Below are 18,074 nucleotides of genomic sequence, written 5' to 3' on the forward strand. Positions count from 1 at the left end.
CTGATTTTTTTCTCCAATTGTTTTCCCAGCAGTTATTTATTTTCAGACAATTATGGGAATAGTTTTTTTTTTATTTCATTTTGTTCTTTTTTATTATTTTAATTGTTTCTATATTTATTTGCCTGTTTCGTTTATCCATTCATTTCTTTGATTCGTTGGTATTTATTTGTTTGAATATAAACCTCACTTGGCCTCCAATTTTGTTCTGAGACATGATTACTCTCAATTTAACAAACTAGATGAACAATAAATCAATAAACTTTGAATTGGACAGTGACCATATTATTCCTATTATCTGTATTCATTTTTCTCTGTTTACCTGTCATAGAAGTGGCATTGAATCAGCGGGAGATCAGCGCCGCTGTGGGAGAAATTCACACTAAACCTGTGATTCTGTGCACCAATTATTCATATGGGAAACTCGGTATACTGTAATAGTCCAATCCACACCACCCCAAAAGAAACCGAACCTTGTGTCAACATCAGAGAAGTGTCCAGAATACCCATCAAAGCTGAACCACTTTCTGCATGCCCAGCATGAAAGCGGAGCCTGGTAACCAAGGCGTCTGTTTGGCATCTTCAATGTCGCCTGTGCAAATATTTCCACGTCCAGTCTCCCTCGGTCTGCAGGGACGTGCCGTGTGCAAAAATGTAGTGTCATTGCAATTCCGAGCATGTCGTCCAACACGGTTAGCATGCCTCTAGTAGCCTCTTGGGCTTGTTTGTGCTCATTATGACGACCTAGGGGGGAGCGTTATTACTGATTTGACCTAGTTTAATTCACTCCTAATAACAGAAGGGGTATGTATTTCCCCCGGCGGAGTGTCTAATGCCAACAGCACTTCACTGGAAAATTATGTAGTAGAACACATTAAAATTGTGTCAAATCCTGTAGAATTTCTTTTTTTTTTTTTTTTTTTTTTTTTTTGATGATGAGGAAGGAAATAAATGTGAAGTTTCAAATGGATTCAGACCCAGTCAAGGTGTCATTCAGACCATCTCTCAATTGCTGGTAAATAAAATTAAAATATGGTTGCCATCACAGACTGTACCGCAGTTAAATTCGTTACTAATTACCACCTGGTCTGATCACATGACCATGATGAGCGATTCAAAACGTATGTTTACCAGAAGAGATTTGCCGAAATAATGACACAGTTGGCTTGTTCAAAGGGTGGGAACGTTGATTCAGAAAACAGTTTTCAGAGTTTTTATCAAAGAATGAACAGACCAGGACCTTTCTATTCTCCAAACTGTTGTCTCGAATATGCTAGGTGACCATGGCTTAAAGAAAAAATGGGAACATGAGGCAGCACTTCCAAACAAAAGACCAGCTTCGACCAAATATTTCCCTTGAACTTTGAGACCAGAGCTCGCAAGATGACCGAGCTGAGAGCGCAGTAGGTCAGCACGACTCAGTTCTTAAATTGCAAAGGCCAAAGCTATAGTACATCTCAAGTTACTACAAATGGAGTGAAAATGAAGGTCAGTGTTGCTGTTAACGATAGACGCTCCGGCTAATAAATTATCGTATACGATGCCATGTAAGGCGACAAATAAACGTATGTGTTGTTCCCAAAAAAATAAAATAAAACGTGCACCCACTAGAAATCAAGTTCTTACGGCTACCATTTTTCTTTTTCTTTTTCTCCCCGTCCGTTTCCCTTACCTCACTCAGAGGGGAATTTATTGAGGAATTTTTTTTTTACCCGCTTGAATAATTTAGCGAGTCATTTACTGATTCGCCGCACGTACAAGCACACTACAGTCGGGAACCAGAGAACGACGCTATCATGTATGTTGAATGAGGACATTCATTCAAATGTATGTTGCATGAGAATGTCCACAAAAACACAATAAACAACATTGTGATTTTGTGCACTAACCAAGGTTGTGACCTTCTAAGAGCAGTAAAAAATCTATATATGATTGTACTGCAGCAGTGACATTTTTAAATGCATATACAAGTGTAGTGTGTGATTGCAGAATTAATTTAATTTAATAATTGTTTTTTTTTTAATTATTTATGTCATTAACAGTGTGGAGCTGACAGGTTGTGTCACTCCTCTCCTCCAGACCTTCCTGAGAATGATATTCAAATTATGTTTGTGAAATACAGAGCAGTTCCACAAATTAAAGCTACTTTTTCACGGTGGGGATCAATGACAACATTGGAAACTTTCACCTTCCAGTATAGGTTGTCAAGCTAGTTAGCAAGCTAACATTAGCGCATAGCTAACTAGCCTGCTCCTTTTTTTTAAACAAACAAAATACGTAGTTTACATGTTATCTTTCTATTTTACCTCCTAATTTGCATCCTAAATTTGCGTATATTCGTGAATGTCTAAGCTATAAAAGCTACAGCTGTGCATTGTGGGAATTGTAGTAGGATTTTGCAGGTCTGTTTTGATGTCAAATCAAATGTTTTCCCTGCGGATAAAAGCCAATTTTCTCCTGTAATCTTTGGTATTTGTAGAGCGTGTATGTTCTTTTTTTTTTTTTTTTTCCACGCGCAGTGAACTGTTTTTATCGGTGGGTTGTCAAAACAGACTAAAAGTAGGCTGCTTCTCTTTTTTTTTTTTTTTTTTTTTTTTATCCGTCAGTTAATTCTCTCCGTGTTGAAATTAAACAAAGGTTTCAGGTAGTTGTCGGGAAGACAAAATCACTTCAAATTACTAGTTAGAGCAAAATTACACGTCATGACACACAGGGGTGCCTGTCAGTAAAAAGATGTAGGGGCTCACATTGTGTGTTGCCCACAGGAGAATAGGATAAAAACACACCGCTCGTTTCCCCCATAGGCATCTTTGCAGCACGAGTGCATCCATTTAGCAATGTGTTTCTTTTTTGTTTTGGTTTGTTTTTATTCAAATATAAATAGCGATGTCGAGGAACGTGAGCAAGAGAAGAAACAAGCAAAAATATACATCCATTCATCTACTCTGTCGCTTATTTTGTTGGGGTGAAAGGCAAAACTACACCCAGGATTGGTCGCCAGTCAGTTGGACGGAACTCAAAGATTGCTGTTTGGTGTTTATGTCAACATTGGATGGACGTAGACGTCTATTGCAGGGCATACAATTATTTGCATGTAGATAAAATAAGATCAATCTTTAATACTGTTCCAAAACTTCAATTTTGAAGTTTCCCACGTATGACCTGAGATCATCATAAGTCTCTACTTGTTTTTCCTCATTATACGAGACTAAAACCTTAAAAAGCCTTTTTTTAATCCCAACTGATAGGACCATCTTTTTGAGGGAGGGGGTTTAGTTTTTCTTGGATGGATTTATAGTTTCACGGCTTCTATGGTGCTTGAGATGTACACTATGTAGCATTGACAAATGAATTAGCTCGCCTGTCGCAACGAGATCGTGGAGTACTTTAATGCAGTCGCTTTCAATTTTATGTTTGATCTTTTGAAACATGAATTCCTAATTGTACTGGCTCTTTTCTCTAGCCAAATACAATTAACTTGTTTTTGAGAACTGTAACATGTATAAACAGATTTAATTTTTTTTTTTTTTTTCTCATGCGTAATCATTACAGTAAGTAACAAGCGCTGGAGATGTACTTTTGTGCCTGTTTCAAGGACTTATACGAAGTGTTCCCGAGCCTCGTTGCCTTTACCTGCTCTGCTTTGAAGACAAACGGTCCCCAGGTTTTTCCCCCTTTCAAGGATCAAACAGGCACTTCTTCCTCTGCATTATTTATCGAGCAGCAGCGGCTTTGTGCTAATGAGTGCACAGGTTATATTTATTACCGCTGCAACGCGCAAAGGAAAACATTATTTTTTTTTTTTTTACATTCTCATGCCGCCCCCTTACACACAATCTGCTTTTATTTCTTTTACACACAAAGAGAAACTGTTCTTTTTGCCCTCGGATGACGTTAAAACAAAAAACTTGCTTGTTGTAGGTTAGTCATCCCTTCCAAAGACGTCTTTACTCACGACACATTTTCAGTTTTATTTTTTTCTCCCCCACATTTTGTGAGGTCCAACCTAATGCCTCTTTGCAAGCTGTTTTATATATATATATATATATATATAATTGCTGTATCATTTTTCTGTTTTGTGATAGTGTACTGTACTTTTATCAAATTGTACATATTACACTTAGGAACACATTTCCTTGTGCGCTTCGCCCAAAAGGTGCCAAACTTCAGTTTAGTAAAATACAGGATAGAAGATTTTCCCGTAACTCAATTTTATGACCGCCTGTCATTTCTTTTAATTGTGATATTTGTATTCAATTTTGTCTTCATTGTCACACAATTTCATTGTATTTCATTTCAATTAACTACATTTTGTTTTATTTCCTTTGCGTATTATTTTAGCCTATACCTGCCTCAGAACTGTGAAACAAATATGCTAACCATCCAACTATAGCAGGGCCTCTCAATCGTCCCTGCCGCCACCTTTTTGTGACCTCCACACAGATACGGTTCTATGATAAGACGAGATCTGCCGTTCTCATTGTCGTATGGCGCAAGTTAACCATCCCATTCACTGTGTAAGTGAGGCTTATGTGCAGTGCCAGGTACACCATAATAAAAAATAGCTTTCCTTCACTTTGGGTCTCAGAACTTGTCTAAATGCTTGAGATCCGCAGACAGCCTGTAGTAAAGGCCCCAAAGCCATTCATTTTGTGGAAAAACATGCTCAGCTCGAAGAACAGTAGATCCTTGAGTATTTTGTGCCTTTATGTTCATTTGTTATTCAAGCAGTCCAGATCCCGTGGCTAACGCATGGACAGTGGTGATCGGGTGCCTGGAAGCAGAGCGTGCAAGTCCATCAGAATGTTGGTAGGAATGTATAATCCAGCATGCGATTATATATTTCCTTAGGCTGTGTGCTTGAGTGACAAAGTGGCAACACACAAATGCATTGCTAGCATTAGCCATTACTGTTGCACCAAAATTATTATTATTATTATAGTCTAAATTTATGTTTTCATATATGATTAAAATGTTGGTCTCTGTTTCCTCTGTGTTTTCAAATTTGGGCTTAAAAGTAAAATGTGAATACTGTAACTATTTATTTGTACATTGTTACATCCCACAACTGGGTCCTACGCAGCACATCGGATTTGAGCTAATAATTCAGATGAGACAACGAACATCAAAACCTCGTGTGACCGCCCACCGTCCCCTTGAAAGCCGAGGAGCGTTTAATAAAAATAAAATAATTGCTGTAAATTTATCTCCGTCAACGTCACATGGAGTTATGCATGTGGGGAGAGAGGAATTTTTTTTTTTTTTATCCTTTTTCTTTTTTTTTTTTTATTTGTGGCCTGCGTAAACCGGATTAGTGCTCCGCCTGTCCTACCGTGGCAGGGGAGTGATTGGATTAACGGCGTGGAGAGCGCTACGACGCGGCGGGAGGATAGATTACCGGCACCGGTCGGGGCTTGTCGATGGGCGCTCGCCGGGCCCCTGCTGGGAGCCCAAGAAGGCCTTCGACGTCTTGAAGGGGGCCCTCCGGATAACCATCTAGACGTGTACCGTCTGCCTACTCTCCTCGCGCTGATATATCTGCTCCCCCAGCTGCGGCAGTTCACTTTTAGACACTCTGATGTCCATTAGGCTTCTTGGACTGCAGTGCTGCTGAGTGCAGATAAAGCGGGTATTGGCTCGGTCTGCTTGCATACTTGTGGGCGGTGGAAATATAAAAAGCGCTGTGTGCTACTGCTATCACGCCAGTGTGCATTCAGCAGTTTGCATGTACATCACAGCCGGTGAACACTTTGTTTCAAAAGGCTATTTCAAGGTCAAATTCTTTTTGCATAAGTGTGAACTGATGAGTTAACACTTTGCATTAGAATAGTTTTAGCCAAATAGGGGAATGGAGAAATTCATTTCCGGAACGAGTGTCATTTGTGTCAAAACCTCTTAAATCCTAGATGGATTCAAAGCTTCGAGTTGAGATGAAATCAAGAAAACAAACAAACAAAAGACCAGGTTAATAACTCCATGTCCAACATGTCTGAGTCCAAGATGAGTTCAAGAGCCCCCAAAAGCGGCCTCTAAGCTAAATTAAAATAAATTGACCAAGACTGATCCTGCTTTCTATAACATTAGTAATATCAACGTAAAGACCTCAGACTTTGTTAATAAAGCCAGTGTGCCGTTGTCTGCGAGCCCGAGATCCCCAAGTAAGTGGTTGTTGGTCCAGAGATCAAGTTCTCATGTTTGACAACATTAGTACCGATGATTACATTTCCAGAAAAAGCTCAATGAAAACTATTGTATATATATCAAAACCAGGACTTTGAGATGTTGAGATTAAAAGATGGTTAATAAATCCCAAATCATCTATGTCTGAGTCCAAGACAAAAAAAAAAAAAGTAATTTCCGGAGCAGACAAAATAACAAATTGTCAACACACCAAGACTTTGAGACGTTTAGGTCACAATCCAGATCAAGTTAATAAATCCCATGCCTGAGTCGAGGCCGAGATGAACCAAATTATTCTGTAAACCTGTCTCGAAACCAAGATTTTATGTAATACATTAAATTTAAAAAATTCAACCTGAGATTAAGGGGGAAAAAAAGAAACTTGGAGTTGAGCTCGAGCATAGACCAAGACCATGCTAATAATGTCTGAGTCCCCGTTGTGTGTCAGGAAAATTAAGAACCTCTGAGCCCCTAAAAGAGATGTTGAATTCTACACTTTGCAACAGTTTTTTGGGGGGGGGCTGAGTTTGTGTTGATAGTGTCAAGACCTACTCCAGTGAGATTATGTCAAATTTAAGAATTTAAGAAATTCAGATCACATCATGAAGTCCTCAAATCAGGTTAATCACTCCAGAAGTCCCCTTTGTCTGAGTCAGAGATGAGGCTGAGCTCAATTACTTTCGAAACTGAGAGCCTGCCAAAATAGCCTTAATAGAAGTCTTAAAACCAAGACTGATGTTGAATGCTACTACGCTAGCATTAAGAATGCCAAATTGAGGGAAATGTACAGTATACTGGCATTATCAGTAATTGCAGCCAAGACCTTGCCATTTTACACTTCATATTATAAGAACTCCTGCACTTTCAAGGCATACTTCATCCATGTTCACTTGCCCGGTAACTTGCAACTCGAGCTGGGAAAACGATTTCCTTCCCACTAAAGCCTCCCCGGGGACTGATGCGTTGTGTTATTGAACAAGATGTGGCTAATCGAACTGTGGCAGACATCAGCCTAATTGCTGTTGAATGACTTCCGAATTAACAGTTTCAACTGTCTCGGCAGGGGCGTATCATAGTTTTTAGTTTGTGAATTATCTGGAGAGTAAGCTGGCAGTTTTTTTAGCGGTAAAGCGTGTCCCTCCCCACACAGTCTTTGAGACGCAGCTAATACCTCAGACCCCCTCTGGGTACATCATAGTGTGAGTGCGGAATCAGTGAGAAAAAGGCAGACGGAAAAATGTTTTCTTCGCTGGGATGCTGCTAAATGCGACACTTAACCCCTGGCAGGATTAGTGGCAGACAGAGTTTGTAGCAAGGCGATGCACAGGTGCAAATGTGTCTGAATGTGTTACTGTCAAGCAAATTGGAGCTGAGAAATAAAAGCTCAGTAAATCCTTGGCTGGACTTGTAGATAAATACGTGAGTCGTTTACAAATTCAACAAACTATCAGCCATTTGATCTTCAAGACAGGACTACCAAATGTGTTTAGATTTCACCCGGCAAGGAGACAATTGGAAAATGATACACTTCATTTGTTTTGCTGAAACACCAGAAAAGTCTGAAATTCGATGGACTGTTTTAGACTAGCAGTCAGCATTTAGGTGCACTTGAAAGCTTTTCTATAAGTGGACCTCCAGGCGAGGTGCGCCGATACTCATTTATGTAAAATGTAAAGAGGGTTAAACCTGAGCCATTCCGTACAATCGCTTGTCACAAACAATAAGTATGAAAGGTAGGAGTTTTTTTTTTGTTCTTGAAACAGCTTTTCCAGATGTGCTCCGATTGACGCACAGCTGCTTCACAGTCGTGCGTGAAGGACGAGCGAAAAGGCAAATGGGAGACGTCAAGTCAGCAAGTTAAAGTTGACAAAGTGTTAGAGCTGGGGGACGTTGTGCATAAGCGCCCGGGAAAGGAGCGGCCCGTTTGGCAGCTTGTCAAATCTGCCGCTTCTTTTACGAGCATCGTGCAGATCCAGACGCCGTGTCAAGCTGACACCAGGAGAACGTGTTTGCCTTTCAAAGCGAAGAAGGCAATTAGTAAAGACGACAGCATTTTCCTATGATTGCTTTGTGCAGGAAATGTCACTCTGCATATACAATGGAGTTGCTTTTTCTTTGTTCTGTATTTGAAATGAGGATGGATTTAACACGGATGGACGGATTTGTGGATGAACAGCAGAGATACACTGAGATGGTATCAGTAGGTGAAATTAAGTAATTGATGGGTAAATGGGTGAAGAGATGACTGACAGATGAACGATGGAGGCATGAATGGAAGGAATCGATAGATGAATGAGTGAACAGATGGATGGATGGCGACACGGATGGATGAATAAAAAAATAGACAATGATTGAATTCCAAGTCAGACAGGTGCACATGTGGATGGATAACTGCAAGGACAGATGAATCGACAAAAGGATACATTCAGTGACGGACGGACGGACAGAGGTTAAGATAGACTGACGAATAGGAACAATAGATGATTAATGGATGGATGGGCCGACGGACAAATTGACAATTGCATGTACGGTAATGATGGATGACCTGACAGATAAATGCAAGGATCAAATAGATAAAAGTATGAATGAACAAATGGTGTGGAGTATAAAAACTGGATAGACAGTTTTACAGATTGTTGGACAGATGGCTGGCCAAACCGACTGATGAATGGAAAGAATAGATAAGTGATGATGAACGGATGGTTAGACGGATTGATGCATGGATGGCTGGATGGACAGATGGTGACGTCTGTGGGTGTGTGGATGGATAGACAGACAATTGCATGCATGAATGGGTAGATGGACAGCTGCATGGCTGGTCTTCTGGACAGGTGGAAGGGATGATGAATCACAGTGATCCCTTGATGGATGGGTTAACGTTCCAGCCGGCTGATATTGGATGGACAGTTGGATTAATGGATGCAGGAGTGGCGAGATTGATGGGCAAATACTTGAAAGGATGGAGTTAATGAATGGATGGATTGCTAATTTCGCTAACAGTCATAGTAGAGTTTAGTATGGTTAGAGATTAGCGTCTAGGCTTAGAGTTGGGTTTAGGGTTTTTAGAGTTTGGGTAAGAGTAGAGTAAGAGTTAGTTAGGCTGGGGTTAGTCAAGTTAGGGTAATAATTACGGTTAGTATGTTTGGGGTTAGGGGTTAGAGTTAGGTGAGTCTGAGTTAGTAGGGTTGGAGTTCGAGCTTGTAGTGTGAAGGTCTCAACACACCAATCCGACGTCGGCCGTCGGAAAGTCAGTACACGCCGTCTGTTGGGTGTAGTGCACAACATCGGAAAGTCAGAGCCGTTGTTGGGGCATCTGAGGGGTGTGTTCGTCTGATTCAACATGTAGAATCGGGTCAGGCTGTCAGGTTAAATGAGCACTGTGATTGGCTGTTAGCTAGCAAATCAGTGCACTGGACAAGAACCGGAAGTGACGAAAGTGGAAAAACTGTGAAAATTAAAGCTACTTCTCAAGAACTAAAAAAAAATTGGTCATTTTCATATTTCCTCTATGGACATAACAGCTGGCTGGATAAAAGAGCGCAAAGTAGAATCACTGTCATTCACGAAAGACCGCTGATGGCGTGGAGGAGTACTACTTCTCATGCATGCGCAGATGGTCCGAAGTAGTTGGAGTCTGTGATGGCTTTTGCGGTGTGTTCTTCGGGCATTTTCTGGTCCAACGTGCTGTCTTCGAGGCCGACGCAACAGTTGTCTCTGACGGCCGACGTCAGATAGGTGTGTCAAGGCCTTTAGGGTTCGGTTTAGTGGGGTTTGGTTAGGTTCAGGTTTAGTCAGTATACTAGTTGTGTTCGGGGTTAGCGTTTGTAGGGTTGAGGTTGGTATGGTTGGGTTTTTGTGTTCATAAGATTAGGTAAGGTAATTAGTGCTCCACATAATTGTGTGGATCTCAATAAGGTTTGGCTTCTTCAGGGTTAGTGTTAGTGTTCCTAATTCTTCCGGTGAATATGTCAAGCAATTGCTGTGTAGAATTTTCACACACCGCAGTTTATAGTCCTGGTGTACTTTGGCATCGTGTGAAGCATCATTTCACAAACAACAAACGATTGAGTGCCCTGACTTTCCTCCCTTACTATCGGGCTATCATTTCAAAACACTTTGTAGAAGAGCCAAATAACTTTGTGGGGGGTTATGGTCATTTCTCGTAAATTCTGCAAGCTCGGATTGCAAAGTGAGCAAGGCGGCAGACGCAACAAAATACTGAAGTCAGGACCTCCATTGATTGGAATGTTTTGTACTCTCCAACAATTCTCTTAAGGGTGCGACCAAAGCATTACGCTAAATCAGCATGTACTAGCAGCAAAGATGAATTGTTCCTCCACCGGTAAGCTTGACGCTGTGGCTGTGTGTTATTTTTATGATCTGTCAATAGTGTAATTTGACCCCCCTGGTACGAGACCCCGCCGTAATCTCCGTGATCTCCGTGATTAATATTGTTTTAGCGCGTCGAGCTGAAACGCACAATACTGCGCCGCTCTTTGCCACATCCGTCTTGTCCAGCTCATCGCCGCTGTGATTAAAGCCGCCGCACGCGGACACGAGAAAGAGGGGAAATAGATTTTTAAAACCCGTGCCTGCAAATGGAAGCTGAGGGGCAAGATGATGAATGGATGATTGTTTGATCGATTCATATCCAGCCTTGGAAGATTTACAGCGACGGGGACTTCATTTCATGTTCGGTTGACTTTGAAGCTATTAAAGAGATCACAGTTTGCACATCCTTTCTCTGCCTTACGTGTTTTTGCTTTGCCTTCTACCAGAGCCCGGGTTGACGTGTTCATCATGCCGCCCGAGCCTTTATAGAGCCAAACCCAATTTTATATGATTTTGGACTGCTGCTTACAACGATAAGAACCTTTAATGCAGTGGTCTTCAATCATGTTCCTCTAGGGCCGGTGTCCTGACTGTTTTCTATCTCTCCTTGCTGCCACACACCTGATTCAGATGATCAGGATCGTTATCCAGCTTCTGCAAACTTTACTGATTATCTGATCATTTGAATCAGGTGTGTTGCAGCAGCGAGGGACAGGACAGACAGGACACCAGGATTGAGGACCCCTGCTGTAATGAATAGATATATGCGGATGGATGGTCAGACAAATGAATAAAAGACGTGGATAGACAAACAGGTGTGGATCTATGGCTGGACAGAGAATAGATGAAAAAGGTAGCGTACATGAATGGATCAAATGATTGACGGACGAATGGGCAAAAGTACAAATGGATGGAAAGTTGTGCCAAATGATTGTCGAGCAGATCCATGGATGGATGAATGACTGTAAAGCCACGCACACGTGTGTTTGGTTGGATGAATGGATCAATTCATGGATGACGAAATGGGCGTATGGAGTGATGAATGGGCAGATCTATGACTAGATAGGCAGAAGGAGGATGGATGGTCGGACAGTTTGACAGATGAATAAAAGTGACAGACTAATGGATGAACAGACAGAGGTATTGCGTGGAAAGATGATTGGACTCATGGATCCATGGATGAATGGATGATTATTTCTTGGATTAACGCCAAGCCTCGGAGGATTTAATGTGACTTCATTTCATGTGGGCCTGCCTTTGAATTCATTTAAAGAGATTCCACGTGCACTGTAGCTTTTCCTGCTATATGAATACATACGCCGGCTATATGGTAAGGATGTAAACAGACTTTAAACACTTGCATGAACGCGAGCGGAGGCATTTCAGCAGTTATGATCTAGAAAGTGATCAGACTTCCTGGAAGCGCTTACTGAAGGTTTTTGCCTCCGTCGACAAAGGTTGTTTTTAATACCCTACCCTGAAGGATTTCACCACTGTGTAAAGGAACAGGTGGTGGATGATTCTTCACCATCCAGTGGCGATGGCGGCAGACATTCATGAGATGTTAAACCCACGGTATCACTTACACGCAAGGACACTTAATCCCCTGACGCCCGGGAGTTACGTTGATGACTGAATATTCTCCTGAGTGTGTGTGTGCGTGTGTGTGTCTTTGTGTGTTATTTATTGGTGTGTATTATAATTTCCCTCTTCTCTAATCAGGTCGGAGGACACACCATGCTACCCATCCGCTGGATGCCTCCGGAGAGCATCATGTACAGGAAGTTCTCCACAGAGAGCGACGTGTGGAGCTTCGGCGTCATTTTGTGGGAGATCTTCACATACGGCAAGCAGCCTTGGTTTCAGCTGGGTAACAACGAGGTAAGCAGTCCGGTTTTGACTCTTCATTTTCATTTTGTTTTTCATTGGTCTTAGACAGTCTTGCCCCAAATTTTATTCAGCACAAACTTAAATTTCCATTTTTGTGGTCAATAACGCTTACTTACTCCTTGCGATCACTTGTAGCTCAATGAATGGGGGGAAAAAAAGCAAAAGTTAAAACACACTTGATGCTCACAGAGCTGAAGTCTCACAAGATAACGCTAATAATCTAATGTTTCCTTTGACGCCACTGTGTGCTATTCATTAGCAAGTGTTTGTTGTACCCCTAAAATTGGAGCAAATTATTGAATGTGTTCTGTCATTAGCTGCATGTGTAATTAATAATGTATCGTGTCTGTGTATATGTTACGAGATCCACTCTTCCCACCAGCAGCGGCAGTGCCTCGGTAATTACGCACCTTTTACAAAAAAAAAAAAAATGCTCACTTTTAACCTTGAAATGGAGACTATCGCCGTGTGTTGCTTGGAAATAATGGTCCCACCAAGCAACGTCAGAGTGTCAAAACAACAATTATTCACACAGCTAATTGGAGTACTAGCCCAACAAAGGCAACAATCAGTCATCCCGTTAGCGAGGACTTAAAGTAGCCGCCCACGCAGTTAGCGCCGCTGCTTTCCAATTCTTTGTGTTTATCAAAATAGGAAACAATCCCCTTGACTTTGTTTTAATGAAACACGTGTCAACAACCTTGGATAATGAATGTTCTGTTTTAGCACATTACTTTGAATCGTTTTGTCATGACAAGCGAAGCAATCAGTCTCCTTTGTGCAACGCCATTACTGAGGACCATGCGATGCACTCACGACCATACCATACAGATAAAGCTATTAACAACATCATAATATACACTCCAATTGCAATACGAATTGCTTTTCTGCAGTTCTGATGCAATCGGATTCACTCCAATAATTCCATTTACTGATTCCAATTAGAGTGTCACGCAATTCACTTCTATGTGATATGATCAGTCACTTTGATGAAGGGGCAATATCGTTCAATTCGCTCCAGTTGTGATGCAATACTGGTTTGCTCCAATCACAATGCGATACGATTCAGTGCGATAGTGATAAAGCCATCCATCCAGAAGCCAAGCCGCTGGAGCCCTCCCGGGCGTGCTGGAGCCTATCCCAGCTATCTTCGGGCAGAAGGCGGGGTACACCCTGAACTGGTTGCCAGCCAATCGCAGGGCACACAAACATGAACAACCATTCACACGTAATTCACTCCAATTCCGATATGATTTAGAATGTAATTCGCTTACTCTTCTTCTCTTACTGTACGATGCAAACCATTCCAATTGTGATTCAGTGCAATACCTTATTCAATTATGATAAGCTGATGTCGCGATTCAATCGCGCTCCGATTCAATTCGGTTTTCAATTTTCAGTCCCTATTTCCATCCGATTTTTTCTTCTTTTTTTTTTAATCGCTGCCATGCTTGCCTGTATGTCCTCATGTGGTGTTGCAAACATCCACAAACGCAATACGCATTGATGTTTGCCGCAAGCATGTAAATAGAACCACAAACTAAACACTATGCTGAGTTGCAGTAATGCTATGTGACTACATACTCAAAGAAATACTTGTAAACATATTTCACTTTTTGTGGACAACAATCCATTTTGTTAATGAAGAAAGACCTGAAATGAGAGTCAAATTAGGGAAATGCATTGTGCTAAAAAATTTGAAATAAAAATAAACACTTTAATTGTTTTTACTACAAAACGTTTTTGTTATGCTATTGTAGTACACATAATATAATCTTACACATTCAAAATGTGGTATGTACATGAAGCCCCAACACACACACACAAAAAATCTTTAACGATGAGGAGGAACATATCATGACATTAAAAAAATAAATAAATAAATAAAACATCTTCAAAGTAGAGTGTTAGATGGAGTGGGGTGCACATCTTATTAGTGACGACACTTTCGCTCCCGAAGATATTTTCTCATTTAAAGTGTGCTATATTTTTTTAGGTAGCTGTGAACCTATTTTTAGGTTGCACACGCTGGGTGTATCTGAAATTTGGATGGGAGAATGTATGCATATAAAAAAAAAAAACTTATGCTCCAATGAATATGAGCCTTAGTGTTGAATTTGTGAACAATTCTCTACAATTATGATTTACTGTATATAATAACTCTACGATACACTCCACTCTCCCATTATTTTGCGATGCAAATCATTCCATTTGTGATTCGTTACAATGAGAGTCACTCAAATACATTTTTTTTCTCCTCAACCCGCAGGTGATCGACTGCATCACGCAGGGCCGCGTATTGGACCGGCCCCGTGTTTGCCCCAAGGAGGTGTACGATATCATGCTAGGCTGCTGGCAGCGGGAGCCGCAGCAGCGACTCAACATCAAGGACATCCAGAAGGTCCTGTTCGCCATGGGGAAGGCCACGCCCGTCTACCTAGACATCCTGGGCTAGAGACCCATCCAGTACGGGAATAACCAAACCGACCCCCCTGCGTCCCTGTCGAGGAAAACCACCTACAATGTTTGGGAAGGACTTAAGTGCCTGCAACACTTTTGGATATAGTGGATAAAACATTAAAGAAAAAAAAACTAAACAAAAAAAAAAAAAAGAACAAAAACACGCACTTTTACATTTTGTTTACTTGCTGTACAGGTTTCAAGACGTTTCTTTTCCCGGCGAAAAAAAAAACAAAAAACAAAAAAAAAAAAACACAAATATTGAGATGATGATGACAAAGGGCCACAGTTTGATAAGAAGAGTTAGAATCCACCTTGGCATTTGGTTTTATGAATATATATAGAAATGTTACATATATTTTATATTTATTTCTTTTTTTGTCGAGGTCCCGACAGGGCACCGCCCGCCCTGCCCGCGACGCCGCCGACCAAAACTCTTTAGACATTTAAAAAGGATGGAAGCCTTACTTTGCACTCTGATTGGCTGGAATGCGATGCGGTTAACATGCAGCAGCGGCGGCACGAGGAGAAGGAGAGGACCAATCAGACAAACAGACAAATCTATTTTAATTTAAAGAGGAAAAACAAAAAGAGAATGTACATATTGTAAAGTTCTATGTGTCAAAAGTTATGTTAACTTATTTTTTGCCAACTTTTATTTTCCATTCCTTTTTCTGACTGTGATCCGGGTGGCTAACGGAGAGACGATTGGTGGTGCTAAAAAGCCACAAAGAAAGACTTTGGCATTACGCCACCTCACCGGTACACTCGCTTGGAATAGAACGTTCCCGCGGCCCGTGCGTTCACACACACACAAATGCACTGTCATTTTCAGATGAGGAACACAGCTTTTTGAACCAGAGTACGAACTTAGCTATTTTTGGTTGCAGGTGTTTTCCCCCCCTTGCAAGGAAACTCACAGAAGCAACTTTAGAGTTTAATAATTCAACGTTTTCTTTCTTTGCTTATGTGCTTTCTTGCCGGGAGATAGCCGAGACGCTCGCTATCATGTTCAAGGGGAAAGTCACCACTGTCAAGAGAGAAGCTCAATATAGTTCGGAAACAGGCTAAAGCAAAAAAAATGACGCATTTATGCGAATAGTGATCGCAGCATCAGGAGACGTTATGATCTATATGCTGACACATTTCTGCTAGCAGGAGGTGCTTCAGGTCGGGGTCTTTAGTCAAAATGTGACCATTTGGAGATAACGAGTCAGCAAACTTTGTTGCCCAAAAATCCAGATTCTTTTAGGGCATCCTTTTTTTTCCTTCTTCTTTTTTTTGTGGGTCAGTTTGTGATAGAACTGTCCACCATATATCCTTCTGCTCAGTGAAACTGCCTGACAGGCTGACATTTTTTTTTTTTTTTTTTTACCTTGTCCTGCTGAGTTATTAGTTTTTTTTTTGTTGTTGTTTTTTTTTATTTATTTTTTTTTTTTTTTTGCTACAGAAACTTCCCTCGCAATTTAGCATCTGTCCAGTGTACCAAGTTAAAATTCGACATGGCTACTAAATCTCATTTTGTGCCGTGAAACTGGCTTGTGAGGACTGAATTTTCCCAAAATCTGGTGGCGCATGATACTTACTAGCTGTTTTGGCGGACAAACACTGCTAGGCATGCATTTGAGCTGCGGTGGTGTTTCGACATTTATCAACATGCTGCCACTCGCTAGCACCCACAGAAAGCAGATTTAGCATGAGCTCACTCCAAGGAAGCACATTTTCCTTCTCCTTTTCAACTTCCCGCTACATTCTGCCCATTATTGCTGTGGAGAAAAAGTAAAAGGTCAGAATTTACACGACTCACAAAAAGTTAACTATATTGTACTTTCAGGTTGAGCGTAAAATGTGCGAAAACCTTTGCAAGTGAACTAAATTTAAACTCCTCTTTTGAGACTTGTTCGTGTATGTTTCAATGTACATCCTGTTTGAAGTCTTGGTACTTTTTGGACAACTGTCTGTTGTCTGGTTCATTTAGAACGAAGAATGTAACAGTCTCCATCATGCCGTTTGTGAGACCAAGACCAGCTAACTCGTGACGAACAGCATTTTGCCATTAGGGAGGCTTCAAACAGTGAGATGTGGCTAAAGAGTGACATCAGCAAGAATCGCAGAGGCGTAAAAGTGAACGTCCTTGGGAATTAAGAAGGAAAAAAAAAATTCTGCTGAGTTTTGACATTATGATCTTTACACTGACACATTTCTGCCAGTAGTAGGCGTAGTAGTTCTCATCAGAGGACGGCAACTTGCGCAAAAACAGAAACATTTTGTGTTGAGTGCTTTTTGGTTTGTCGTGAAATGTCCCCCAAAAGTCCATTATGCCTAACTTTTCGACAGTCGTGTCGCCAAAACATGAAGAGGAAGTTGCAAACGTGAGTCACCCCCACGAGGCTGCTAGCCAGCTAGCTCCTGTGGGACTCAACAAACCAGATTAGCGCTTAATTAGCCAACATCAGATGAGCTGGAAGACTTTTCTTTTTCTTTCAAGGCCGCTGCTTCAGCCTGTTTCCGATGAGGGAAAACGGGACGCTGTGTGAACTGACCGTGTGTTTTTTTTTTCCTGCTACTCCTCCATCTAAATGTCAATCTGCGACTGCAGAGTAGTTTATCTCCACCATCCCGTCATCAAGAAAAATGTTGCTTGTCCTTCAGGTTTCTTTCCTTTGTTCTTTTATCAGCGAGGTATACGTTGTCGCACTCGTGGCCTTTTGAGCGACAAGCTGATAAAAAAAAACAGCTACTTCTTGCCTCAAGCAGGTACTCTTATAGATCTAGTGTGATTTTTATTTTTATTTTTTTGCCCCCACTCAGTACGTTTACATGATTGTGTCAGCCCGGCTAACTGCTAACAACTAGCATGCCAGGTATGTTCATTGCTCAAAACGATGAGCAATAAATTGAACTTGATCAAAGATTACGATTTTATTGGATCTCATTACTACTCATTCTCATACAGACGTTATGTTTCAAAAAATTACTTTCATGTCAGGTGTGTGTGATTCACGGAAAAACTGCTCTGAATAGTTGTAAAACAGCACATAACCAGCGAATAGATGCCTTTTTCAGTTATTTATTATTAATTATTCTCAAACTGATTCATTTTTTTTATTTTCTAATCTCTAGTCATAATTTGTTTTGTTAAACCGACCCTTAAGACAATAAAATGTAGGAATTTAATTCCAAAATTCTATTGCAATCTTATCGTAAAATGTCCT

The 18,074-nt window shown here is 41.0% G+C and overlaps 1 protein-coding gene across 4 annotated transcripts in view; it reads left to right on the forward strand.

Moving 5' to 3' along the window:
* ntrk3b (neurotrophic tyrosine kinase, receptor, type 3b) overlaps nt 1-17,840 on the forward strand; it is a 191,433-nt gene extending 173,593 nt beyond the window's left edge. For all 4 annotated transcript variants that reach the window (XM_088296412.1, XM_088296409.1, XM_088296411.1 and 1 more), the window contains 2 exons: nt 12,232-12,390; nt 14,669-17,840. In XM_088296412.1, the coding sequence (XP_088152538.1) occupies nt 12,232-12,390; nt 14,669-14,854 (345 nt within the window). In that variant the 3' untranslated portion in view covers nt 14,855-17,840. The remainder of the gene's footprint in view (nt 1-12,231; nt 12,391-14,668) is intronic.
* Nucleotides 17,841-18,074: the final 234 nt, after the last annotated feature.

The sequence above is a fragment of the Idiotropiscis lumnitzeri genome, chromosome 5, assembly GCF_059441095.1.
Source record: "Idiotropiscis lumnitzeri isolate Australia: NSW breed Sydney's pygmy pipehorse chromosome 5, RoL_Ilum_1.0, whole genome shotgun sequence".
In the NCBI taxonomy this organism is placed as follows: Eukaryota; Metazoa; Chordata; class Actinopteri; order Syngnathiformes; family Syngnathidae; genus Idiotropiscis; species Idiotropiscis lumnitzeri.